Source organism: Hylaeus anthracinus, unplaced genomic scaffold (assembly GCF_026225885.1).
Source record: "Hylaeus anthracinus isolate JK02 unplaced genomic scaffold, UHH_iyHylAnth1.0_haploid 12002, whole genome shotgun sequence".
NCBI classification, from domain to species: Eukaryota; Metazoa; Arthropoda; class Insecta; order Hymenoptera; family Colletidae; genus Hylaeus; species Hylaeus anthracinus.
In genome coordinates this window covers 14,865,969-14,893,670 of record NW_026534349.1, presented here as the reverse complement: position 1 = coordinate 14,893,670, position 27,702 = coordinate 14,865,969, and the positions used below count along the sequence as shown (strand labels likewise).

Here is a 27,702-nt window from a genome sequence, read left to right as displayed (position 1 = left end):
TATATATCGTAGTCTGTGCTCACTTGCACCGCGAGGGTAGAAATATTCATAACTTAAAGCACGGGATTTTGATAACACTTACATACTACACAGTTGGAACTCCTTATACTTCATGGGTGTAACAAAAACTTTATTTCTCTTAGAACACCGTTCCACGTGTTTCAATCTGTTCTCGCCCTCAGGGGCTGTAGCGGTGTTTCTAGCTACAGTACGGGCTTAGCAACCCCGAGGTACCCGAGCTAGCACTAGATGAGAAGTAAGAGATACTGCAAACAGTATTAACACAATGCAGGAGTCATGTAAGACGATGATAAGTAGAATCGAAATAAGCTAGTAATAATCGATCAATCTGTTCTTTCTGAACATTCACGCCCTCGTTCGATTCTCGCGCGCTTCAATTGTTTTCTCCCCACTCCTCGGGGAGTCGTAAAGGTCGATCCTCACAATGCGCACTTGGAAATTGAAAACATGGTATAGTGACTATACTATAGTCAAAGGTATCGCCCCATTCCTCGCTCGCTATCTACCCTTCGACCATATACAGGGTGTCCCTAAAATGTTGTAACACCTTGAAACGGGTGGTTCAGAAGGTGATTTCAAATAACTTTTTCCTTAATGAAAATGTTGTCCGAGGTTTCGTTAAGGTGATATTAAGCGAAAACCCCGACCAATCAGAGCGCGAGGATGCCGGTTGAGCGTAGGCTACGCGATAGGCGGCCGCGCTCATACGCTACCGCGGCCGCTCCAACGGTATACGCGCGCTCTGATTGGTCGGGGTCTTTTGTTAATATCTGCTTAACAAAGTCTCGGACATTTTCGCTAAGGAAAAAGTTGTTTCAAATCACCTCCCGAACCACCCCTTTCAAGGTGTTACAACATTTTTGGGACACCCTGTATACATGGACTGCTCAAGCCTACTCTTTATATACTGAGCAGAGCGTAACAAACATCTTCATACCAAAAGTGAGACTTGACGCTAATACGCATGTGTCGAATTCGAGAACTATAGCAAAAATTCTATCTCGATGATAGGTTGACTGCAGCTTTGACCAATGGTCGAAAAGTACTTCCTTTGAGTATATAAACATATACTCAATATACATTTCTATATACATTTCTATATACTCAAAGAGTAGTTCGACAAACCGTCCGAAATTTCAATTCGCGCCTTTCCCCACTGCTATCGCCCATTGGCTATAGCGCTTGCGCACAACTGCTTACTCGTAACTTTGGCATGGGAGATGTTGGTCGGACTACACTATAGCTTGAGCAGTCCATGTATATATGATCGAAGGTCACGTCACATCTTCGAGATAGACCCCCGCTCTCTTTCGCCCCCATCTCTGTTTCTATATTGCGTATCGGACTGTGCGTTCGCGAAGCTATCGCAGTCAATCGCAGTCAGCTGTCCTGCGTCGGTGCCAGAAGCGGTGGGAACAAGCGAATGGTACTCTGCTAGAGATACGGCGCTATTGTGAAAGTGGGGGAAAAGCTCTGCTCAGTGTATGTTAGCCATTGAGCTCTATCCTGACTGCAGTGTAAACTGCGAGAGAGAAGCCAGTCCGAGAGAGATGCAAGATGAGTGGATCCGGTAGTACTATCCTATAGCAAATTTATGTGTAGAAGGAGAACAGATTCCTCTTTGTTTGAATTTCGCGGCACTCTAGGACTTATTTACAGATTTTATTTATATATAAAATGATAGAAACATTGATAATAATGACATAATAATGAAATAGTATACATAATTTACATACCATAATTTAGATCATACAAATATATACAATTTGGTATAGAGCTAAATTTTATTATTTGTCACAATTCAATTTACATTGTATTTATCCAATTTTATGCAGAAAAGAATCTAAAAGTAACTCACTCGACAATGTTCAGCGATGCTCGGGTAGGTTATGTTACGGCGTACGATTGTTCCCCCTCTACAAATAAATTTGCTATAGGATAATAACAGAACCACCCATTTTGCATTTCTCTCGGACTTCCGTCGCCTCTACTTCTTCCTACAGGAGTTCACACTCCAGTTAGGATAGAGCTCAATGATGGTGGCTTGCTCCATGGACCATGCCAAACCATGATACGCAAACCAAGATAGATATCAACTCGTAGTAATGTTATTAGTCGTTAGTTTACGTGCTACAAAAACTTAATCAATGGTTAAAGAGTTTGAACTCGGTCGAGGGCAATTTTTGTTCGATTCACCAACTTCAGTAAATTATAGAGAAAAAAGACAAGTTTACAAAAATATCAGTTTACTATTTTAATTATAAAAATGATAAATGAAAAATAACACGTTGAAAAAGTATGCATTTTATACAAACAAAACGAAGATTACTCGTCTATTTTAACGATTAGATATAATACTCTTTAGTATCGTAAACTATTATGCTACAATAATATGTTATTCGCAAACGAAGGAAGTATAAAACCATAAATAAACAATATTATAACCATTTCGATCGCATCGATAACTAATATAAACATTCGTCGTACATTACACAAGGAACTCGTAACCAATACTTCATAGCTTTCCAAAATTTTCAATGTGATTCTTGAATTGTCGATATGCCTGTATGATTTGCTAAAACAAAATAAATTACAATAGCGCGTAAAAATTAGTATGTACAGAGTGTAATAAAAGGATAGTTATATTTACCATAATTTCATGGGGAGTAGAAGGATCCTTAAATGGTTTGTATATGAGACCGCCAAGCGGATTCTTCTGAGAATCTCTGCATTTAGACAATAATCTGAATATCACTCTTAATGGTATCAATTGCAGTTTGCTAGGATTATTTATTATATCTCTTGTTGTCATTGACAATGGCCTAAAATAGAATAAAATAATATATAGCACTCGTTGAATTATTTCGGACAATGTAAACATAATTTTTAGATCGTTATCAACGAAAATTATACGTATAATGTTTACCTTATGTACGGCTCTATATATTCCATGGAGTATAGACTTTTGTCAATTTCTTCGAATGGTATGCGTATGTTAAATATGTTTGAGAAATTTAACATACACGAAAATGTTTGAAATTCGGTAAACATTATAAATTCGTTCGCTAATAACCAACCATCGTTTCGATGGTGAAATATGTGAATTGTTCGCTCGTTAGGTAAGTCTAGAATAAAAAGGGAACGATTACACAAAAATAATTATTAATTTATATTAATTAATGAATAACAAATAAATTATAGTAGAACTTACCAATTAATGAAAAAAATATTTTAATTCTCGGTGACATCGGATACGTTAAATACGTAGAATTGTTATCGCTATACGTGGATTGCGTCGAAATCGACGGTTTCCAAATATTTCTCAATTCGTTTCCTCTCGCATGGAAATTGTTTACATCTAAGCGATTAATGTTAAACTGATTTAGAACATTGTCTTCGTCAGCTGGATTTTTTATACAGCTTGCTATTTCTACATTCTCGTTTCCCTTAAACGAAGAACTCATCGTATCACAGTTTCCCAATTGAATATTAGCTATATCTTGAACCGTTTTAATCCAGTCTTTCACAAATGTACCACACGCGTCATTTGAATTTCTGATCGGTGATTGTAGATGATTGTTATCTACTGCCGCCGCCGCCGCTTCGTTAGTCGGTTTTATTAATGTAGTAGCTGCCGATGTGCATGAAATGTTGGAGGTAGTCATTCGTGTTAAGTAATCTTTGTCAGTGCTTGTGTTGTTATCCTGTATCACTGGTACAAGCGGTAGGAAACTGTTAAACGGTAACCATGGCGAAGACGTACTTGTACATTCACTAAAATCGTTGGTTTTAGTTACGCTATTACGATTCGTATTACACGTCGTTTGATCGTCTGTTCTCTCGATAGTCTGTAGACAGGGCACCGAAGCTGGATTTTCCTTATGCTTTTGGTCTATAACATGCTCTTGCGAACTAATTCTGAGATATGAAGGAGTGTACGGAGAAAACCTTGCGTAATTGCAATTTTGAGTATTCGCTACACTTTCGTTATTCATTTCTTTTACTTGATTAACATCGTGCATTATGAATGGCTTATTAATAATAATTTTTGACATATCATTGGTAACATTGACCATAGGCCAGGTAGTACGATCATTCGAAATGAATTTTTCGTTTAACACGGATAAATTATTCGTTGTATTATTTGCGTGAAAATATTTTTGACTATTAAACGATGAGTCTTTATACAATTTCTCCGGTATATCATTTGCATGGTTTATGCTTCCGAGGTTCGAATTCTGTTCGTAACTAATCGAATCGTGTTTATCGATCAATCGATCTTGATCTTTGTGAGAAATAGGTGTCAAATAATTTTCATCCTCTGAATCTAATCGTAATTTACCTGCTAAACTGAGCTTGAAAGGATTAGTCTCTTTGAATGGTATTTTATTATTTGTAGATTTCTCTAAAAACGTTGGAACATCGTTGATGTTTGCATAATTGGAAATATGACTTTGATTGTCCATATTAGATTTCACATTAATATTGTCAAAGTCTGGTAATACTCGTGTATTTGCCAAAGATTCTCTGATCGCATCAAAATTATAGTCTGTAAAGATAAAGAAATTAGCATATACACATCGAATTAAATTCGTTTTCGAATAAATTTTGAATATTACAATTTCTAAGGAAATCAGCAAAGCTTGGCTTAACGTTTCCATTATAAGAAGTAGAAGCGTGCAATGGTTCTACGGTAAACGTAGCCGTAACCGGACCTGTATTCGAACTATTTACACTCGGCAAACTTGCGGTTGTTGTGATCGTTGTTGGAATATCTTTCTCAGTATGCGGAAACATATTATTCGGTATGTTTAATTTATTTGTATCTTTTACTGGATCGTCATCTATTCCCTTACTAGAATTTTTCATAACTTGATTAAAAAGTATATGAAAAGTGGCGGTTATTTGCATTTGTAGTTTCAAGTTGTCATTCCATAATTTCAGGAATTTGTCCGGAGTTAAATCACATTTAATTTGATTATCATCTTGTAGAAACGGATTCGTGTTGGATATATTTGGATTGGGCATAGTAGATGGCGAATCATTTTCAGCAGTCTGATCTTGTACATTTTCTTCGGTAATAGTTTGTAGTTTTTGCGATTCATCTCTGGATAATCCAAATCCAGGAGGAACCGCTAAAGGCTTATTGTCCAAGGTACTTTGCGGTGATACCAGAGGCATATTCGTTGACTTTTCTCCTGGACTTTTTGGGTCATTACGTACATCGGATATCTCTTCTTCGTAGCACCGTTTCGGTGAAAATAGTAAATTTTCTTCCACATACAGCAACAAATTGTCCATATCAACTTTATCTCCCTATCGAAAGAGCAGAAACAAAACAAAAAAAGATCAAGATCAAATAAAGTGATATTTAATTAAGTACGTATATCTGGTAACATACACACAATGCGGTTAAATGCGTGTCGAATTTGAAATGCATCAGTTTGGGAAAAATGATCACTTTATGAGATCGTTGTTGTACAGATTATAAAGATATCGGTGTAGAGTAAAATGTACACAGTTTATTTCCTTGTTACAACAATTTTATTGCACGAATAAAAATCATAGTACATGTAAGAAGCATGATAAACGACCATAAAGATCGTATTTTTCCCAAAAGCTTAAGAAATAATTTGTTTCGTTGTTTAATTTTTAGTTTGAAGTAATTGAAACAAATAAAAATAATAACTGTATAAAGTAGCACTGTATAACACCTAAGATAGCGCATTTTAATACGCAAATACGGTACGCAAAACAAAAAAATTTCCATGTACTGATACACGTGGATAAAAAAAGAAGAAAAATGTTTCGAACTATTACATCAAGTTTTACTTCTTGACGAAACAGTTACAAATAATCAAAATGCATAATGTCATTGTATATTTTCTATTATTGTTCCCAAGATATCGGTATAACAAACACGTACGTACATAATTACTCAAGTTTAATTAAAATTTTCAAATTTACGACATATTACATCGTGCATTATCTTGAAATTAAATACTTTTCCGTTTATCCTTCAACTCTTGTTTTGCAACAATTTCATTTTATTTAGCATTTCAAATAACGTTTTTCCTTTTCCTTGTGATTTCCAAGGAATTAAAGTTGAATTTGTCGAATTAGAACTGGTTTCGTTATTTTGCACTACATTACTTTCGTCCTGTGCCACGGTCAGCTGAGTTTGAGCGGATTCCTCGCATCGAGCTGCGATTAACTTTTCCGATTTCGCATACGAATATTCCGTATCATCTATCATTCTATCCGTTGAATATACATCTTTATTCGTATCCTCGCTTGAATTCGAATCGTTTACTTCTGTTATTTTTAGAGATTCGTTAGACTTATTGTCCAGCAGACTCTTGATGTTGTTATAAAAAGGACAATTTGTTTTTAGGAATTGATGCATACCAGTAAATGACACGACTACATCCCATTCTTCTTCGTTAGATTCTAAGCAAGTATCGTTAAAAATCGGTGTGCTTGATGTTTCACTTTCCGTGTCAGGCGATGAGAATTCATGCATTGGTACTAATTCCCCGCAAGTCGCTTCATCGATCGATAATGCTTTATCTTCCGTTTCTTTGGATTCATCTTCCGTTTCTTTGGATTCATCTTCCGTTTCTTTGGATTCATCTTCCGTTTCTTTAGATTCATCAATCGATAATGCTTCATCTTCCGTTTCTTTAGATTCATCGATCGATAATGCTTCATCTTCCATTTCTTTAGATTCATCGATCGATTCGTTTAGCGAAGGTTGTTCTTCGGTAATCGTAGCTGGTTCTCTTTTTAATCGGTTCGTTTTTACCGATGTTTCCGTCGACGTCGATACTAGTTTTTCGTACGATTCGTTTCCGTCTCCATCAACTCCGTTCAACTCTGTATCATCTGTCTCGATAGAATGCGAACAGCGATTAGCGTTAATTTCTAAATGAAATCCATTCGATATACTTTGATTAATATTTCCATCACTTTTTTCCATTTGTGATTCCTCGTCGAGATCGTCCGAATCTAAATCTGAAGAATCGCTAGATGTGTCTCGTGTAGATAACATTTGTAACACTTTCTTTTTCCAAGTACTCGTGCTTGTACACAGATAACAATTAAGCAAATTAAATGTATCATCATCGGTAGTTTTACTTGGAGGGTTTTCGACACGAAATATATCACTACCGTCAATCGAACGATTCGAATCATCGACGGTTCGATCGTCTTTTCTTCCTTGCGACAAACAGCTGGATGGCGATGATCCGCTCGTAACTCTAGATATACTCGTCGATGATTTCGTACACTCGATGGACGATTTCTTTTCCGTCATTATCTCCAATACTTTTCGAGGAATGGCAATTACCTTTTGTTTCGTTCTACTAGCCATACGTCTTTGTACGTTTCTCACTATCAACGAAGACGAATCTTGCGTTTCACTAACATTTCCAGTCGACGACCAACGTATATCTTTATCGTCTACAGCAAAGTGAACGCTATTACGAACTATATTTAAAAAACACGTTTCGGCTAATGGTACGTCTGATCGTTTTTTCTCTGAAATTCCTGATGTTTCATATTCGGTCTCACTCGATACTTTGCTAATACCATTGTCATTCAACGATGCAAGAGAAGTAACGGCAACATTCAGAGATTCCCTAAATGGGATTGGCTTATACTTTTTATTCGATACTAAACTCGAATTTGTCGATTCAGTTTCTTCCGCATTATTATTAATTTTGTCGTTGGAATTAAAACGAGAACTTTGTCGAAGTTTTAATAACGTTTCGTACAATCTCTTTAAATTTCTTGGCGAGTTTTGTTTAGAATCGAGCGTGGAATTGCTAGATTGTTCGATAGAAGAAGAATTTTGTTCGAGTTGAAAAGATTTTTTTTGATACGGTATCGAATTATTCTCGGATGACAATTCCAAATCAACACTCGTGTCGTACAATGCTACTTTATTCTCGAAATAGTTGTTGGAAACTCTCGATCTAGCACACTTTATCGTCTCGACAGTTTTGGAAATTTTCCTTGTATTCGATTTTTGTTTAGCACGTTCTTGACATTCCAAATAATAACGAAATGGAAAATTTCGAGTTTTCATACAAACCATTTTTCCATGTTGTGCTAGTTTTTTCTCGACTAACCAGTCGTTAATGTGAACATCTTCTTCTTCTAAGGTGTCCGTCAATGTTACCAGCATCGAATTGTCCTGTATCGAACAGACAGCAATTAAACGACACGATAATTTTTTTCCCCAATTACTTGAGATACATATTAAAAACATACGGGGTGGTATCGTTACCTCTGTATTAATCGATGCTATGGTCGCAATCAGAGGTATCTGTGATGTCCTGACCGCAAAATTGTGAGTAGCATTGGAAGACCATTTGGATCCTTTGTACGGTCTTGTATTAATTAATCCGCACGGTATGGCTTGCGCCGGTATAGCAGAAAACATTCGATGCAAGTAGTGTATCGCTTCCGGAGGATATGTTTTTAATGTACCGTAATCATAAAACATCACCTGCGATGAAAATGTTATCGGTAAGAGCAATTATTGTAAATATTAACATAGTACGTACGATAGTCGTGTACCTACAGTAACTTGTAAGTCAGGTCTAACCGTCTTTATTATACCCCTGTGCCATATGTTATTGTACATACACGCACAATTTAAGCCTTTTTCTAATACAACCGGTGGCATTATGTAGTCGTGGTGTTTTAGCACGTAAAAGTTGCTGTCAAAAAAATAACAACCGATATGTTTATCATTCGATTACATTAGGATTATCGGAAAGGTATACTCGAATCATAGTACGCACTGTAACTCGTCCATAAATGATTTAAACATTTGCTGCTTTTTACGAAGCTGTATCCAAAAGAAAGACGGAGTGAATACTTCCACAACGATAACTTCTATATAAGGCTTATCCGCATTTGCAAACTCTGTGACATCCAACTGTCCTACGCTTTCTCCGATTGTTACTATATCATCCGGTATTAATTTCTTACACGTATCGACCGACTAAAAACACGTAAACGTTAAAATTGCGTAACGAATTAAACGAATAAAATGTGTCGAGTTTAGTTAAGGCAAGGATATCAGATTTACCAATGATGTCGGAAGTGCTTCAACTTGGTCATCCGTATTATAAATATTATGTAATTCCGCAAGATTAACAATCTTTTGTTTTCCTTTTTGTTTATCGGTAGGTATTTCCCTTTTCGCATAATACAGCATGAAATCCCCTGTATCGTACGGTTGTACACAATGAAAGATATCGGGTAAGTGCGATGCGAATTCCCTAACACTGTTGAAACCAAGTTCCGTGTAATTTAACGAGATTCGGTATTCTTGTAAATATTTTTGCGGAAGATCGGCACACCAAATACCATCAGGGCTATTCTCGATAAGTTTTTCTAAACGAAATCGAACTCTTTTGCTTACTAGTATTTCAACATTTTCATCATCTGAAGAAGTTGATTTTTTGTCTACATCACCATTGGTTTGCCTTTGAGTTTCAACCTGAGTATCATAATTATAATTATGGAAATTATATAAACTATTTTGGTCTACTTGTACCCTCGACGTGTATTCCACAGTTTCACACTCGACGAATCGATCCTGACACTTGGACACACTGTCCTTTATGAAACTAGACGTAGCCTTAGTCTTTGCCGATGTACAAGGTGGGATATAACCAGAGGGTATAAAGTCAAAATCATTTTCTTCATCGTAATCTTCGTTTCCACCTGCGGTTACCAAGACCCGATCAGCAGAATCCAAATTTGTCGACTCTCTTCGATTTGGAAAGACCTTGTTACGTGTTTGATAAATCTTATGCGACAATTCTCGTAATTGTTCTTCCAAATCGCTCATTACGATGTTTACATGAGGCATTTCTGATTGTACGTACCGAAGCAAGCAATCTTTATCTATGCCATCTGGATTTTGGTTGATACGACCAATTACTTTGGCCAATATCTCGGCAGACACACGAACTTTTAGAGGACCGGTATTCGGATAATAATGACTGGGTCTATAAGATTTTCTCCCAACCGGATATTTTTGGATATTTTTTTGTCCAGCTACCAACTTACTAATGTGTTTGGACTTGTCGGATGCTATACCTTTTATGAAAGGTGTATCGTTCCTATATTCGACTCGAACAGATTTGTACATACTTTGCAAAAAGCTCAACGGACTGAGGTATCCCAAAGATTTCCATGGTAATTGTTCACCTTCCGTTTCGTAATAATCTCCAAGTAATTGGGATAACGAACATCCACCTTTACGCGAAAGCAATAGCGCTAATATCGTTTTTTCGGTATTATCACGTATCTGCGAGTTGTTGACTTGCATGTTTAATAATTCTCGATCACTCTCTTGGCGTGCACACAAATATAATTAGTAGCAACACGTTGTTTGAAAGCGTAAAATTCTGAAAATAAGGATGTAAGGGCCGCATAAAAATGTTATTCGAATAGTCGAATATTATCAATCGATATACACATACCTGTTCATTCGATAGTATATTAAATGGTATCAAAGTTTACGCTGAGATTACACCGTATAAAGTATATGCAATTACCACTTCCCATGCGGTAGAATCGTGGATTCCTGCCTGCCTGCACACCACTTGTCTTTTATAAGCTAACCTAAGCGTAGATCACGACCAGACTGAGCATGCGACGTTCCATTCTGCGAAATTTGAAACTCGATATCCTCGAGTACTTCCCGCGCAAACTATCGAACTCACTCGTAACGAGCGATACTATGATTGAAATTTTAAATTATACGAACTCGTGTTAATTATTTACAGTGGGTGTAGAAAGTATTCGTACATCGATCAATTTCCAAGAAAACTATGTAAAATTGTAATTTATTAACTTATTTTTTATAAACAATGATATTTTATATATTTTTGGAAATCTCTAGAATAGATAGAGTACAAAAAAATAGATATTTATGTAAGTTGCGAAATTAACAAGAAAAAAGCAATTAATCGATAGAAATGTTGAAGCAATAAGTATTCGCACAACTGCTTAATTTTTAAAACTTCATTAAAAAAAAAGAAATTTACATTAATTTACAAGTATAGAATAGTATATACTTCCTTCGTGGGATTTTCTTTTGATTTTATAATTATTGTAACTCTTCTAAGCGTTAAATTAACTATAGTTAATTTATAAATTATTAGTTATTCGAAGTGGGATATTATTCCTCTATTAGAGCCATTTTTAAAAGTACTTTCCTGGAAATTTGATGTTTTCTATATCGTACGGAGCAATAGACTAATGCGTTTACGTTAAAAACTCTACTGTAAATGGTTCGTCATAAGAATCGTACAAATACTTATTGCTTCTATACTTTTACTTACTTTTCGCATTTTATGTTAATTTCACAAGTCATATTAACTAATAAATGTTGTGCGGACTATATCTATCTTAGAGGCTTCCGAGAATATGTAAAATGTCATTGATTATAAAAAAAGAAGTCGAGAAACTACAATTTCACACAAAAGTTTTTTGGGAAATTGATTGGTGTACGAATACATTCTACACCCACTGTATATCTGTAAATATGTATATACGTATATTTAGGTGGGTATACGAAAAATAATGTCTCGTAAATCAAAACATTATACATACGTACAAGGTGTCCCAAAAATTTTGTAACACCTTGAAATGAGTGGTTCGGGAGGCGATTTGAAACAACTTTTTCCTTAGCGAAAATTTTGTCCGAGGCTTCGTTGAGGAGATATTAACGGAAAACACTGACCAATCAGAGCGCGCGTATACCGTTGGAGCGGCAGCGGTAGCGAAGGCTATGTGCTAAGCGACCGCGCTTGTACGCGAACAAGCGACTCGACGTACATCTTAGGACATTGACGGAGCCGCTTTGCACGTAGCCTTCGCTACCACGGCCGCTCCAACGGTATACACGCGCTCTGATTGGTCAGTGTTTTCCGTTAATATCTCCTCAACGAAGCCTCGGACAACATTTTCGCTAAGAAAAAAGTTGTTTCAAATCACCTCCCGAACCACCCATTTCAAGGCGTTACAACATTTTTGGGACACCCTGTATACACGTATACACGTATACTGAAGTAATACTATTCTTATTTTATATTACACGTTAAATTTAAAGTTTCTAAATTGATTTACGGAAATAAGGCAACTTTGAAGCAAAATAATCGTATCAATGAGCATATCAAGACCAAGTATGAAGTAAATCCGGCCATGAACAAAATATGTCCCATACGAACATTGCAACCCCTTTTCACCTCCTCAGGGGTTGAATTTTTTATAAAGCCGGAATAGGTGTTCGATTAATTATATCGAAGAGCGTTAAGACCCAGTTTCGAGTAAATCCGACCACAAATAAAATATTCCTCGTACAAACGTTGTAATCCCTTTTTACCCCACCCCCCCTAGGGGTTGTATTTTGAAATATCCTTTCTTATTCCTTGCCAAAGGAACCCTCTGTGTATAATTTTAGCTATCTCGGTTCAAGAGCCTGGGCGTGTTGATAACTCAGTGAGTCAGGGCTTTCATTCTTATATATGTATATATATATGTACATCATCAGAGATGAGAACAAATAGGGCCGTAGGAACGATATGCAGTGCATTAGGGTGTGTATGCGTGTGCGTGTGGGGGGTGGGTGGTGCAGAGTAGCTTTGCTGAAATAGAGCGAACCGACAACATTATAAGACGGCAATCCAGCAGTGGATGGATGACAATCGGTGTTCTTCCTCGATACTATTCGATACGTTGCATCGTGTTCGAAGCCGTAGGATATCATACAAGATCATTTTGATAACCGTGAAACTACTTTTGTCAGTTGTGTGGTGCGGTATCGATAAATTTGCTTACGGTATCTGTCATCCGCCCTCTATCGCCATAAAAGATGGCACCGTCGTGTTTCGAGGTGATCCTCGTCGGTTTTATCCTCATGTTACCGTTCTTGTACGAGACGAGCAGAACCTTTCGTTACTATTTCAAGTTCCTCATTTACTATGGATGCGTAATGGTTAATTCGATCACATTGCTTCCGATTATGCTGCTACGACCGTGGAACGTAAAAAACTTTGTGTTAGTAATCATAATAAATTTCGTTACTCTCAAGGTTCATCATTTATTTCGTTTTCTTTTTTCTTTTTCTTTTTTCGTCTACCAACTATGTCTTATTATTTATTAGTTCGTCTAAAGCGACGATGCGTTGTCAGGCAAATTTATTGAACGATGGTGGTGTAGGGTTCCAGCAGCAGTTTCGATACAGTGGCGATGGTATGGTGATTCGTGGTGGTATGGTCGCGATGGTGTGGTGGCGGTAATGGTGGCGATAGTGGTAGTGCGGTAGCTATTCAAATAACATCCGCTATTCGCAATTCGCCCTACAAATGTCAAACGCGTGACGTTGGAATTTGTGTAAATTATAAAATTCCGTTTGTTTTGCTTTTATAAACGATGTATTTCATACAAAAATTTTCGTTTAATTCTCAATTATCAAATATTCGCTTTTCACACCAACGCGACACAGTAATATTTCAAATAAAATTCACGTAAAACGAAGGTAAATTTTGGTCTTTTATCCTCAGAGTTTACGAGACCGTCAACTACTTTACGGATAGAAGAAATTTAAAAGCATATTCCTTGTATCGACGATATTCTTTCGCGTGATGTTTCGATATTTCGTTCTAAACGTTGAGTACAAGTATCATCACAAGTTACTTATTTTTACAATTGATAATTATCCTAATAAATATTACGTTCAACTTTTTATTTTTGTGTGTGAAATTGACAAAGGACGATGTAACGTTTGCCTCGAAAATTCTCTTAGCTCGACAATGTATCAGCCGCTTTTGCATGACATTTAACTTTAGGTAAAAATGTAATATATCATAAACATTCATAAACACCGATCACACCATTTATCAATAACTTTGCCGATAATACTATGGACTTTGTCTTTCGTACCAGCTGTGTCTAGATTATTAAAAGCATTGTACTAAATATACTTTTAGATTAGCGTCGTCTATGTGCTCCTGTTTTACTAACTTATTGGGAGTACGTTGGGAACTCAGGGGGAGAGAACATTTAGAACAAGATAGAGCATGCATAATAGTAGCGAATCACCAGAGTTCTTTAGACGTAATGGGAATGTTTCAAATATGGCCAGTAATGGATAAATGCACGGTGGTGGGAAAGAAAGAGCTTTTTTATGCGTGGCCTTTCGGGCTGGCTGCTTGGCTTTGCGGATTGATATTTATAGATAGAATGAATTCAGAGAAGGCCCGTAATTGTATCAATACCGCCACTAACCACATCAAAGATAAAAAGGTAAATCTTTCTTTTCAACTTTACGTATCAATCGGTAACAGTATAGAAGAATTTCTTGGCGGGGTATGCTCATTCTTGCATTTTCTGTATAGATTAAACTATGGATATTTCCCGAAGGCACCAGACGCAATACTGGTCAGATTCATCCTTTTAAAAAGGGTGCCTTTCACGTTGCCATTAGTTCCCAATTACCTATATTACCAGTCGTATTTTCTTCCTACTACTTTTTATCTTTTAAAGAAAAGAGGTTCGATTCAGGTGAGTCTTCTGGATATATATTAGATTCATTTATACAAAGACATTTCAAGAAGGGAGTTTCAATATATACATACTCACGTTTCGTTCAAAGGTCAAGTGATGATAACAGCGTTACCACCGATATCTACGGAAGGCTTAAAAACAGACGATGTCAGTCACTTGATGCAAAAGACACAGAACGTTATGACGGAAGTTTTTCAAGCAACTAGTCGCGAAGTACAACTTTCAAGTACTTGTACTGCTTCCTAGAGTAAACCGGTCATTCCATGCGAATTCGATTCGCTATTTCATCGTTGGACGCTCAGCGGGGTAACTAAGTCTCAGTTTGAAAACCAAAGACTATTTTTCTATATTTTATGATGCGCTTATTTAATAATTATAATTTTAATATTCTACAAAGTATTCCTAGCACCTGTAAAATACGTGCAAGCGAGTATTAGAATAAATCTTGTATGTATAACAAACTTATTCTCTCTTGCTAGCAATTTATCACATTTAAGTATTCAAACCTGAATCGACAACTTTCTGAATCTTGGTAATATTTATATTTTGCTTTACATATTTCATTTTACAGCAACTCTATCTTACTCACTTTTTATTACTTTAAACAAACTTTTCAACCTCGCTTAACGAACTTTGATATAATCGATGAATGCATGTAAAGTGATAAGTTTTTTTTCGTATAAAAATAAAGTATTAATATATTATGGAGCAGCTTTAACACGGACAGATATTTCGTTTCGGAACGAACGAATATTTTAATTTTATCTTTATATTGTATATATATACATGTATGTATGTATATCGTTAAAGTAAATGTATCTCATACATGTTTTATATGTTTTAATGTTTATATACACGTACGGTGAAAGTTAGGTGTAAGAAAAGGAGGAAGAGAAAGAATCTGCTGTAAACGTCTTAAACGTTTCAGCTAAATTATTCAAAGGTCAGAAAATTCGTGCGTATATCTCAATTTTTAATAAATCATACAATCGATTCTTTTTCTTCCTATAAATAATCGTTTCAGTAAATTATATGGAACATGTTTTATTTAGATTTTATACACTATTTTATACACTATTTTATACACGCTGGTCCTTAAGGGTGCGCAGGAGTCAGAGCAAAACTCCAAGTTGACTTTAGCAACAGTTGCGAAAAAAGTAGGATAGATCCTACCGTTTCGTCTCATCTTTTTCTGATTTTTAAAAAAAATCAGCCGCAAAGGTTGCTTCCTTAACTCATAAAATGATAATAACTGATTTGAAAAATTACAAATGTTTGACATCATTCTGTCTTTGTCTCTCCTTCGATTGTTGTGTCTCCCTCTCTGTCACAGCATCATTGGAGTGACAAGGATCTATCTATCCTTGTCCCGGAACTTTTCCTACTTTTTCCGCAACTCTCGCTGAAGTCAACTCGAAGTTTTGCTTTGACTCCTGCGCACCCTTAAAATTAACAGTTTATTCTTAATTGGTTATTTTTTTTGTTAAACTTGCTTGTTTTTTTATATTATTTCATACTTTAAAAAGTGTAAATCTATAAAAGTGAATAATAATTACGAAATTCATTAATGAAATTTATACACTGTGATAAAATTCTCATTAGAACTTGTACTATCGGTTGCACACTTTCTTCTTAGATTTACCGTTATATTAAGATTTATCAATATTATCGATAATTAGAAGAAATTAAGTTGCCAGTCTCATTATCAAGAGTATAAATACCTACATAGAAACACCGACAAAGCTATTATATCAAGACATCGAGCATTGTACAATTAAATTTTTATATCATAATGTTTATGTGCCAGGGAATGTATACATACACATGGCGTGATTTATGAACGCATGTCAATTTGGATTGGGATCGCGTATTCAACAATTGCCAAACGTACAGAATCCACGAGAGAAAATCCAACTTTGTAGCATGCAGTAATATAACTCTTTTCATTTAGCGTGTAGATTTATGCTCTGAAGGTATGAGAAGACATACATTTACGAATCGTCTTGTATTATTCGAAATTATCGTTCTGCTATACCGATGGTCCAAATACAATCGCATGGATATATATATATATATATATAAATCAACTATTATGGTACGGTAGCTATAATAGTTTGTCGTAACATTATTCTCGCAAAAAGGAAGCGCACAGTTCCAGAAATTTTTGTAAAATTTAAATATGTATCAGATTTGTAAATAAATTAAAATCTTTTGACTTAGGCTTGTGGAAAGTTGAACATTGAATTATATATTAATGCAGGTACATTTAAAATATACACGAATAGGATACATTAATTGGATCGAATTGTTTTAGAACTAACGAAATTATCATTGCATCGTATATGTTATATTTACTCCTATTTAAGTAAACATGTCAATTATACGGTACAAATAAATTTTAACCGACTAATGCACAGATTACATTTACTATACCAAAAGCATACATGCATTTGAGAACCTAAGTAACAGAGCTAGAAAGATGTGCGATCGATAATCACCTTTGAGGATTCCTCTCTATTGCATTCTTTGTTGTATATACAAGCAGAAAAAAAAAGGAAAAGAGGAGAATGTTGTAAATATTATAATATATAAGTTAAAAAATGTTTAAACATAGATTTATTTCATATAAAATATGAACTAAGTTTACTTTGTACAATGTACTCGTCTATAAGAGTCTAAAAAATAACGAACTTAATGGGCACAGGTAAAAGAACATAAAATTAAGAATAGTTTTAAAATGAGGATGCCATCTTCTCTTGACTCTCCGTCCATGCTTCAGCTATAGCCGCCTTTAGTTTGTCGTCTCCTTCTTGATACAGCTTTTTCATTAAATTCATTATACCGGCGCTAGGATCGGTTTCGCTTCCCGTCGCATCCATAATGGAAGATGCTTTGGATTCTTTGTTTCGTTTTTCTACTTCCGTCATGTGCGACCACATTTTTGGAATTTTCTTGACGAGCGACACAAGGACCATGTCTGTTTTTACTTTGACGCTACTCTTATTTACGTCGATTTCTTCGCATAAATTATTAATAGTTAAATTATAATTTTTATTATCCAATCCAAAGACCCTTAGATCTACCGATTTGTCCGAAAAATTACATGTCACCGCCTCTTTAGGCAAGAGATGGACATCGTTTAACGTAACGTAAAGCTTCACAGCTGCATTTGTTTGATCCCAACCATAATTATTCAGTTTGACTTGGTAACATTTTGGTGCAGATTGAGACGTTACATCAGTCGACGTGGTAGACGTCGAATTCGTCTTTTGGATTAATTTCGATAATTCTGTTTGCAATCTTCTAACTTCGAGACCGAGTATATCCTTTGTCCTTGGTCGAGAAGCTTGCTGAATGAAGTTTTTGATTTCTTCTATGTCCAATTTTAACTGTAAGAGAAAGCGATATAAGTTACGCGTTGCAAGAAAGTTTCTCGATATAATTTACCGATGCACGTAATTGTATTATTAATGTGATATTTTATATTATTTAAAGAAAACATGTAACGAATAAAAAGTAAAAAGAAAGAAAGAAAAAGAGAATCGGAATCGAACAAATAATAAAATGCATACATACCTCGTCGATTTTTGTTGACATACTTTTTTTTAAATATAGGTACCAGGAAAAGATTTAACAAACGTTAACTTTTTCGACAGATTACCAATTTTTGTATCACTTTCAACGCTTCACTGCTTTCACTGCTTCTCACTCCATTCGATGATCATTTACACATCAAGTGTCGACATCGACTGCCAGCACTTTACAATCCGTTCGGTAACAGCACGGTATAGAAATTTCTGGAGTGTTCCAAAATTGTCGATGAATCGCAGTAAGATGTCATTTCATTTACAATTATATTCCCATAGTCGGAAATTAGGGGTATTTCGATTAAAAGGAAAAAGAAAACGAAAAATAAGTTGTTTAACCATTTTTTTTCTTTTGTTTTTCTTATTTAGATATTCAATTGAAACGTCAAAATACCACAGAGAATAAAGAAATTCAGTGCGCAGGCGCATGCGAGAGCAAGCACGGTTAGATCAGGTTATTTCTTCGACGTAACCTTATCGAATATTATCAATCACCACTTATTACTGTATATTATATGCAATTACATTGTAGCCTGTACAAAAAAATAGAACGTAGGGTTAATATCCTTGAGATTGTATGTATGGTCGAAGAATGTAATGTAACGTAATATGTATTCTAACCTAACCTATGTGAATAGTGGCTGAGAAATTGTTTTACTTCTTGTCTCATTACCTATGTAAATAAATGAACATGTGAATTGCGGGGAAGGTAATCTAATCCAGAACCAGAGCTTCTCTCTGAGTGGGACTTTTATTGCTATTAACCCTTTGCACTCTGCGAACAGGAGTAGCATTACAATCAATATTATAACTTTGTAGTCTTTTTAGTATCACTAGACTTGATTATTAATTCTTTCAGCTTTCTGGAAGCAATAACACCACTGGAAACATAAAGGATATATCTTACGATATGTATATGTCCCATGGTGTAACATATATATGTATTATAGTAAGGTATATCGAATAATAAACTTTCTTATAAATAATCTCCCAAATATTCAGATAAATTCTCATTTACAATCCTCCCTATTAAACCCATAAATCAATTCCTATTTTCCTGCAAGTGAATTACATGGCGTAGGATTCAATTGATGTTATAGCATAAATGTGTTATATACATATAACTAAATAATGGAATTACTCTACATTTTGCCATCAGGAGAACATAATATGCAAGGAGGTGGCATAATGAATTTTTGGTACATATGAAATTCTGGCCCGAATTTTAATCCTGGTATCAGGAGCACATGATATCCGAGGAGGTGACACGTTTGCGCCTGGGAGCAAGCAACCGGTCCGACAGATCTGTCAGTACAGGTTGCCTAATTCAAGGGGCTAATTTTCGGTACATTGCGAGATTCTGGCCGATTCTGCATTTTGGTATCAGGAGCACATGATATCCGAGGAGGTGGCACCTTTGCGCCTGGGAGCAAGCAACCGGTCCGACAGATCTGTCAGTACAGGTTGCCTAATTCAAGGGGCTAATTTTCGGTACATTGCGAGATTCTGGCCGATTTTGCATTTTGGTATCAGGAGCACATGATATGGGAGGAGGTGGCACGTTTGCGCCTGGGAGCAAGCAACCGCTCCGACAGATCTGTTAGTACAGGTTGCCTAATTCAAGGGGCTAATTTTCGGTACATTTCGAGATTCTGGCCAATTTCGCAAAGCCAACAATGTTGCAAATCGCTCTTTTCGAAACTCCAACAATGTTGCAAAGCACAACAATGTTGCAAATAGCTCCTCTTTGAACTTCAACAATGTTGCAAACTGAACAATGTTGCAAATCGCTCCTCTCCAAACATCAACAATGTTGCAAATCGCTCCTCCCAAAATTGTGATGGGAAGTGTCGGATTTTTACTTCTGGTATTAGGAGCACATGATATGCGAAGAGGTGTCACGTTTGCGCCTGGGAGCAGGCAACCGACCCGACTTATCTGTAAGCATAGGTTGCCTAATTCAAGGGGCTAATTTTCCGTACATTTCGGAATTCTGGCCGATTTTACATATTTGTATCAAGAGCACATGATACGGAAGGAGGTGGCACGAAGGAAATTTGGCACGTATCTAATTCTTACTCGAAACTTACCTTTCGTATCAGGAGAACATGATATGCGAGAAGGTGGCACGAAGGAAATTTTAGGCTTATTTAATTCTGGGTCGAATCTTACCTTTCGTATCGGGAGAACATGATACTCAAAGAGGTGGCACGAGGAATATCTAGTACGTATCTATTTCTCGGTGTATTTTACATAATAATATGAGGAAAACATGATTCGGAAGGAGGTGGCACGAAGGAAATCTAGTACTTGTCAAATTCTGTCCGGACTTTACATTTTCGTATCAGGTGAGCATGATATGCGAGAATATGACGGGATATTTGCCAGAAAATGAAGGGAATATAGATGGAAATGTGGCAGATAAGGAATAGAAATTAAAGGGAAATGTGCCAGGAAATGAATGGATATTAAAGGGAAGTGTCAGGTGGTGTTAGGAGGTCTTAGTACTATGTGGTGTTAGAACTTGTTAGGCAGTTTTAGGAGATTTTATGAGATGTTAGTACGCATTCGGAGTCATGGGGGTGGTGTTAGGGGATGATAGAATGTGTTAGGAGGTGTTAGGAGATGATCAACAATCCTGCGCATTTGAAGACTGGAAAATTACAGTGGCGTCATCGGTGGCAAAAGACCCAAGTTTGCAATGAAAATAGTTCCTCCTGTTGCTGTAAGATGGTACTACTTTTGCAGTTGTATCACCATCTAGTGACGACAGTAGGAACTATTTGTACTACAAACTTGAGCGGTTTCTCACCGATGGCGCCACTGTAATGTGGCGCCGATATGATCCATTCTATGGTATACGATTTATTACATATTTGTCTGTTTTGTATAGTAATATTCACGTGGTACGATGACATTTTGGTTGTAACAGTTGTTTTGGACCTCGCCCATGATATTATGGCTACGTTATATCTTATCCTGTTCTTGTAACTTGTCCATGTAATGATTTGTTAATTTCAAGATTTTGTTATTAAAAAAATTCGCAGGGCTTCTTATACGACGCTTTAAAACAGTTGTTTTATCGATTTTAAATTTATGTTTTATTTATGAATAATATTAGAAGCTTTTATAACCAATTACAAAATATCAATATAAGACAGGAATGCATCTTAATACTGCGGACGTTACGAAGAGAGGGCGTAATTACTATGAAACTTTCGATTTTTATTCATACAAATACTATGCGTATCTCTCGTGGTGTACTCACTCTTTTTCGTATAAATATTTTCCAAATAGTTGGTGATAGACTTAATTTTATTGGCCCTCATAAAGTATGCATTAAATGTATCAAGTTTATGAATCTTTTATTAAGGAAAAAGATAAATCATATTCATTTTCGTAACAAATACTTGCAATTTTCATTCGATAAGTGATCGGTGTGTAAAGCCAGTACAAACAAGCAAAGAGTATAATAAACGTGTCGCAAAAGATGCAAATAAATATGTGTTATATTATTTCACGTATTTGTATTATTTTACCTCTTGAACGATGCGAAGTCCAGCTTCTAAACTTCTAAATGACGAATGTATAATGTAAACGCCCTATAACGTGCTTTTTTCATTTTCTAATCGATGGGTCGTGAATTGATCGCGTGATAACTTCGTACAGCAGATAATAAATCATTCCCAGAACCACACATATAAATGAAATATCACGGTTTCCTTTTTTTTTTTTAACGGGTTTCAAAAATGACGCGTCGAGCCGTGCTGAAGTTTTTTAATCATAGTTATTATTATCGTTAATATCCATATAATTATCAATAACTACAGTAAAACACAAAACAAAAAATGGTGATATCTGTACATTTCTTTCCTTAAGTAAGTAGTAACATAAACGTTTTTTGTATACCAGTAGCCTATAATAAGAAGAAACTAAATCATAATATTCACAGATATTTTACAAGATAGATAAGACACGAGGCAGACACACATGCCGCGGAAATTTGAATTCTATGTAATATGTATGTATATATATACATATATTTATACACATACATATTATATATACATAAAATGACCACCACGAAAAAAGGAAGAGCAGAAGAAAAAGAGAGGTGAAAGACAGAATAAATGAAGTGACAGAGAATAAACAGGATCTCAACAATAGATTTCGGAAAACAAACGAAAATACCGCGACGTGAGCGTCTTATTCGCATCCTATTATACTTATCCGTAGCTTTAATATATATGTTTTTCATTATACTTATCATCTCGCTCGCTCACTTATACTTCTATACTGTACATATGCACAACGCATCTTTTACACTGTACATGCACACGCTCTCCACGAGTATCAGCGCTGCCTTAAATTAATCGTGTTTTCTTAGGGGTCGTCAGAACAGAACCATCGGCTTCGGGGCAATGCGTACACGCTTTGCATTGCTCGCACGTCAAGAAAATAAAGTGTCGAATAGAAGAGAAAAAAAAAATATCGAAGAAATTAAGCGTGATCGCGTCGGATATATTCATGTAATACGTTACAAACATTTCATTCGTTACACGAAACGTATCCGTGTATTTATACTCGTCTCGAGTGTAATATTAATGTAATGGAAATGAAAAAAGAAAACATTAATCACGGCGGATTACGTTTATCTAATGTAAGGAAGAAAATATAACAATGATAACAACGATAGGCAACGAAAGTGCCTTTTTAATCGACTTGAAAAAGAACGATTTGTGTTTTTTTTTTTCTATAATCGATTGAACACGGTATGAAAGAATAAAAACATGTTTTGACCATCCCTAATACTTTTACATAAGGTTATTCTCTAGAGGCATGCGCCCTACACGCAGCAGCAATAATATCGTAAATAGGTAAGTTTCTTTATATTACTTAATATGTTTTTCTCACGGCTCCGTGTGATATAGTGTAATTTCTGGTCTATACACGTAAGCGCATTATTATCTTCGACACGATTGCTAAAGAGTCTACGACACATCGCGCGGAAGGCGACAAGGGGGTAAGAGAAATGGGGGATGGAAGTGTGTAGAACGGGGCGACGTCAATGGTCAATGAGATCGGTCGTACCGTATCTGAGTTTCAGTACGACATACTTTAAAGCCCCTTCTTTCAAATGTGCGGGTTGGTACGTTCTAACTAGCCTGGTGTAATAAAGTTAATAATAATTGATAGCAGCGATAATAGTAGTAGTAGAGTAGTGGTAATAATAATAGTAGTAGTAGTGATGATAATAGTATAGTAGTATAGTAGTAGTAGCAGTAGTGGTAGTAATATTTAATAATAATAATAGTCATAAAAATAATAATAATAATAATGACGATGATAATAATAATAATAATAATAATAATAATAATAATGGTAGCAGTACTAATGACGATGATGACCGTAGAAATAATAATAATGATAATGATGATGAAGAAGATGATGGTGATAATAATAATAATAATAATAATAATAATAATAATAATAATAATAATAATAATAATAGTAGTAATAATAAAGAATCAAAATAAGAATATTAAAAATTTGTTTATAATGTACATAGTGCTAAGATGATAATAATGATAATAATATGTTACATCCTGCTATGGAAAATTATATTACATTAGGGATAAACGCTATTTAGGTAATCCTTTCGCTCATTTTTTTTTTTTCACTAGAGGTCTAGATCGTAACATTACTTTCTAGTTCGACACGAGCGGCAGCAGCAACAGCGGCAGCAGCAACTATTGTTACAGTAATATAATACATAGGTATTTATATAGAGCAGTATTATACAAAAAACACATCACATACCGCGCGGACCGTAATCGGTCACCATTTATCTGTTTTTACTTTTTGTTTTCATCGTCTTTACGCAGACATATATCGTTAAATAATTAAAATCACAGTAGTTATGCCCTCGCTGGCTCGCTTATAATTTACACAGTATCATTTAAATTCTAAGCCTTACTTAAAATAGCTCGTGTATAGTGGTAGGGTACGTTAGTTTTTTTTTTTCCTCTATTTCTTACTTACGAAATCCGTCTGTCCATCTAGAGCAACGGTAGGTATTATTTACTGTTTTACCTAGGAGGGACGAGTGTGAGTTTATTTTTCGTTTCTTATTCCTTGAGGACATCGCGTGGTTTTAATCGAAGGTCTTCCACTAAGGGCTGGGATTGTGCCTGACTCGCTTGTCAGAAAGACCAAGAGTGACGTCGGTCGATCTCACAAAAGTTGTCAGCGATGAGCACGACACGGAGTCCCGTTTCCAATCAAACGAGCCCGCCCATGCGAATACAATAGAAGAAAGGCACGCACGGTGATGTTCACGCATTGACCGGGCTAGCCTCCCTACGTCACACAACCCCGTACCTCGTTTTAGGCCTACGATTTTCGAAATCGGCACGAATTCGCCAGAATCCATTTGATTGTCACTGATATTTCTTCAGAGGGGAAACCGTTTCCTTCGAAAATACTCTCTTCTTTTGTTGTACGACTCTGCACCCCGTCAGAGGGACACTCCAGGCTTCATGCCACATGCGAAGCGTCCTACAGCGCGTGAAGGGGAGAGATATAGGTAGATTGTAATCCAGTAGACCACTGGCTGGCCTCAAACCGTGGCAATGACGATGAGCAAATGGGCGATCTTCGCGACCCGATGCAATAGGTCCGGCGCGATTCGCGCTAAACTTTCGTTCGCGAAGTCACACGACGGGAAGATGTGAACTACATACGCAGGCTGTAAACGAAATTCATTACAGTTTTATCTTTGCGTATTGCACTTTCTCCTTCTTTACTTCACATGTTCATTAAAATAATTTGCTAGCATTTTGATTTTTCGCTAAATACTAATTTATACGTATATAATAGCTGACTGCTATAAATGACTCGACACTGTATCAATCGTCACTGAAAACGTTAAGAGATGATATTTTCTAATTTCATCTATATCACACACCTGTTGAGAGCCTGGTGCAGCTATGTTAACAATTCCAGCGGCCTGTTTTTGTTGTAAATACATTATGAATCCAGTCTGAAGGTTCTTGCTCTGTTGCAACACGTCTACCTCGTCTCGTCCGCACGGAAGTGCCAGGAGCATACAATGTTCGTTATCCATCTGTGAAAGAGAAATTAAATAACTTAATCATTCGCAGTGCGAGAAATTTTCTTTCTTTCCTTGAGTTATATCGTGTACCATAGCGTCGGATTAAAATTTTGTGAACCACTGTGCTTTGGGGTTTAACAAAGCCCCCAGTGATATTTTCAATAAGAAAATGAAAGATAAAGAAAAATTAAACTTATTTTTACAAGGTAACAATTACAATTCGAATGCCTGCTTTGCATAATTTCATGGGAATAAATATTTTTCGAAATATTACTATTGAGAACATCGTCTTCGATTGTCGTGAACACGAATCTGTTTAGTTGTTCTTTGGCTCCTATTGATACGTATACATTTCTTTGGATATTTTTACCTTTGAGAAATTCATCCTTTCACTCGCATTAATTATCATTAGGCAAAAGTAAATCCATAATGGTATTTTAACAGTGGAGTATGAACTAACTTCCTATCCATTATTTACTATAAGGGTGATAACAGAAAGTTATGTGATTTATGCTTGCTCACGAATTCGTCAAGTTGTCTAGAATTAATTTCTGGAGGTCTTGAGCCGTAGCTCTTAATCCGGCGCTACGTGTTCACGACAAACCATTAACATTAAAATTAAGATACGATTTTCTAATACGTACTTGCATTTTCCTCGCTACACCTTCGACCTGTGTTTGTTCCAGTCTCATTCTTTGAGCGATTCTCAGCGGTGGCGTAGAACCGTCGCTATTGCAAGGTAAACTGTCTCTCGCTACGTTGGGATTACCGAATACGAAATGCATTTGTACTGCTGCCTGGTCGTTCTTAAGAGCCAGCAATCCCTGCCACATGACTGGATAACGTTGAAGCAACATTTGAAACGAGTCTGCTTGGGGTGGCACTTGCGAAGCATGAGGTGGAGTGACGACTTGATGTTTCCTAGGCCTGTCGGGTGTGATGGCTCTATCGCTCGGTGCTTCGCTCGCAGCAATTGGATATTGAGAACGTAAATGCGCGGGTGGTGGTTCGTAGAATCCACCTCTGGCCGCTGCTGGCGCACCAGTTAAGGATGGATTCGTTCCTGCGTTATACTGAGGCGGTGGAGGTGGTAACCTAGCTGCTCCGTGCAACATATAAACTTGAGCTACTTGTGGGCTGTCCGTGGTGCGATCTTGTGGCGTTCTCGTACTTCGTCTCAGTTCTAACGGTGGACTGTGACTGTCTTCTATACCAGTCTCCAACTTTGGATCCAATGGTAGGTGAGGAGATCGAGTTCCTGGAATGTGATACGCTATGCGCGGAGCTGTCAAGGCTTCTTGCTGGGCACGCAAATACTGATACTGGAGCACTTGTGGATGCATGTAATGCGGTGGTAGTTCTCCACCTCTCGACAGTCCCCCATAATGGTTTACAACATCGCCCTGCAAAGAAAAAACTCGGTTAGAACCACTGGATACACTGTGTTCATTGAGAAATAATTATATGCGCACTCGCGTCTATATTTACTATGAGTTGAAGTTATTACATATACTTCATGTACTTTTTACTTCAATTTTGAAAATTACATAAAGCGTTATATAATTTGTTTTCAAATGAATAATACGCGTGGAACTGTGCATCATTTATAAGGTAGGATTTTTACAATTTCAATTGGTAGAAATTTCTATCATAATTTTATATTCTAACGTGTTCTCAATTTAAAATAAAGTTAGCATAAGTAAGTACCTGAGAAGCATTAGCATGATGATGGGCAGGTGGGGGCAATGGAGGACTCTGGGATCGATGCGGAGGGACAAGTCCATATTGGCCCCCTGGTGATGGAGCAGCACCCGCACTCCCATGCTAGCCAAAACCAAGCAAAGTTAGTTTTTGCGTCGTATTTAGAAAAAAAAAATGTATATTTCACACAATTACATACAAAATTTAGTGTATTAAATTTATTGCTATCGTACAAGAGCAGATTAATTTCACTTAGACATACAATAAGCATGAAGAATTAATAAATATTATGTATTTAATTGTACTATTATTGATACGCGATTTAAAAATGTCAAATATCTATACGTTATGCATATTGTGCTCACTCTGCTTACCAATGGACCTTCGTAACTTGATATTGGTACTCCACGTGCTTGAGGGCTCACTGTTGGCACCATAATGCAACCTGTCATGGATACTTCTACTTTCGGTGGTTCCATCGTTCCCGTTACCTGAAATCATGTTCAGAAGTAAAATCAATACTTTTCTTTGAAATATTAAATTAAGGGGTTACGCCAGAGCGATGGGTTAAAAAAGTAAGGTAGCGTTTCCTATCAATATTTACTTAATACCTAAACGAACATCCATTAAACTATAAATCTATTAAGTTTCCATAACAAATTTTAATTTATCGATTAAGATAAT

General features: G+C 36.2%; 4 protein-coding genes and 1 long non-coding RNA gene across 11 annotated transcripts in view; 2 read left to right on the top strand and 3 right to left on the bottom strand.

Moving 5' to 3' along the window:
• Positions 1–2,302: 2,302 nt before the first annotated feature.
• On the bottom strand, positions 2,303–10,684 carry LOC128891675 (uncharacterized). The gene is made up of 11 exons (XM_054151358.1): positions 10,527–10,684; positions 9,122–10,451; positions 8,832–9,034; positions 8,609–8,747; positions 8,312–8,533; positions 8,117–8,218; positions 4,641–5,337; positions 3,233–4,570; positions 2,948–3,146; positions 2,672–2,843; positions 2,303–2,596 (listed from the first exon to the last, which is right to left on the bottom strand). The coding sequence occupies exons 2-11, from the start codon at positions 10,370–10,372 to the stop codon at positions 2,537–2,539; spliced, it is 4,383 nt and encodes a 1,460-aa protein (XP_054007333.1). The 5' UTR covers positions 10,373–10,451; positions 10,527–10,684; the 3' UTR covers positions 2,303–2,536.
• A 184-nt stretch (positions 10,685–10,868) lies between these two features.
• Positions 10,869–27,702, top strand: part of LOC128891727 (uncharacterized) — a 190,111-nt gene continuing 173,277 nt past the window's right edge. Inside the window, exon 1 of the long non-coding RNA XR_008460899.1 lies at positions 10,869–11,533. This is a non-coding gene — a long non-coding RNA (uncharacterized LOC128891727). The remainder of the gene's footprint in view (positions 11,534–27,702) is intronic.
• Positions 12,560–17,072, top strand: LOC128891709 (1-acyl-sn-glycerol-3-phosphate acyltransferase alpha). 2 transcript variants are annotated; one of them, XM_054151435.1, is made up of 4 exons: positions 12,560–13,107; positions 14,040–14,355; positions 14,448–14,613; positions 14,705–14,922. In XM_054151435.1, exons 1-4 carry the CDS (start codon positions 12,923–12,925, stop codon positions 14,860–14,862), a joined length of 825 nt encoding a protein of 274 aa, XP_054007410.1. In that variant the 5' UTR covers positions 12,560–12,922; the 3' UTR covers positions 14,863–14,922. The 2 variants fall into 2 exon arrangements, with proteins under 2 accessions (XP_054007410.1, XP_054007412.1); XM_054151437.1 differs by lacking the exon at positions 12,560–13,107 and adding an exon at positions 13,523–13,898 and having other exon boundaries at positions 14,705–17,072.
• On the bottom strand, positions 17,215–18,369 carry LOC128891717 (calcyclin-binding protein). Its single transcript, XM_054151448.1, has 2 exons — positions 18,193–18,369; positions 17,215–18,005 (listed from the first exon to the last, which is right to left on the bottom strand). The coding sequence occupies exons 1-2, from the start codon at positions 18,211–18,213 to the stop codon at positions 17,349–17,351; spliced, it is 678 nt and encodes a 225-aa protein (XP_054007423.1). The 5' UTR covers positions 18,214–18,369; the 3' UTR covers positions 17,215–17,348.
• Positions 21,972–27,702, bottom strand: part of LOC128891673 (protein split ends) — a 139,850-nt gene continuing 134,119 nt past the window's right edge. For 5 of the 6 annotated variants that reach the window (XM_054151343.1, XM_054151345.1, XM_054151346.1 and 2 more), the window contains 5 exons: positions 27,393–27,509; positions 27,025–27,141; positions 25,962–26,720; positions 25,171–25,329; positions 21,972–24,951 (listed from right to left, as the gene is read on the bottom strand). In XM_054151343.1, the coding sequence (XP_054007318.1) occupies positions 24,823–24,951; positions 25,171–25,329; positions 25,962–26,720; positions 27,025–27,141; positions 27,393–27,509 (1,281 nt within the window). In that variant the 3' untranslated portion in view covers positions 21,972–24,822. The remainder of the gene's footprint in view (positions 24,952–25,170; positions 25,330–25,961; positions 26,721–27,024; positions 27,142–27,392; positions 27,510–27,702) is intronic. The other variant, XM_054151348.1, reaches the window with a different exon arrangement.

Excerpts from the sequence above, each read along its gene's own strand:
- LOC128891675 (XM_054151358.1), bottom strand. The coding sequence starts at position 10,372 with ATGCAAGTCAACAACTCGCAGATACGTGATAATACCGAAAAAACGATA. Across the intron at positions 8,748-8,831 it reads TCATTTATGGACGAGTTACA|CAACTTTTACGTGCTAAAAC; the intron begins GTGCGTACTATG and ends TTTTTTTGACAG. Across the intron at positions 2,844-2,947 it reads TATATAGAGCCGTACATAAG|GCCATTGTCAATGACAACAA; the intron begins GTAAACATTATA and ends ATTCTATTTTAG.
- LOC128891709 (XM_054151435.1), top strand. The coding sequence starts at position 12,923 with ATGGCACCGTCGTGTTTCGAGGTGATCCTCGTCGGTTTTATCCTCATG. Across the intron at positions 13,108-14,039 it reads TGGAACGTAAAAAACTTTGT|ATTAGCGTCGTCTATGTGCT; the intron begins GTTAGTAATCAT and ends ATATACTTTTAG. Across the intron at positions 14,356-14,447 it reads ACCACATCAAAGATAAAAAG|ATTAAACTATGGATATTTCC; the intron begins GTAAATCTTTCT and ends TTTTCTGTATAG.
- LOC128891717 (XM_054151448.1), bottom strand. The coding sequence starts at position 18,213 with ATGTCAACAAAAATCGACGAG. Across the intron at positions 18,006-18,192 it reads TGTCAACAAAAATCGACGAG|TTAAAATTGGACATAGAAGA; the intron begins GTATGTATGCAT and ends TTTCTCTTACAG.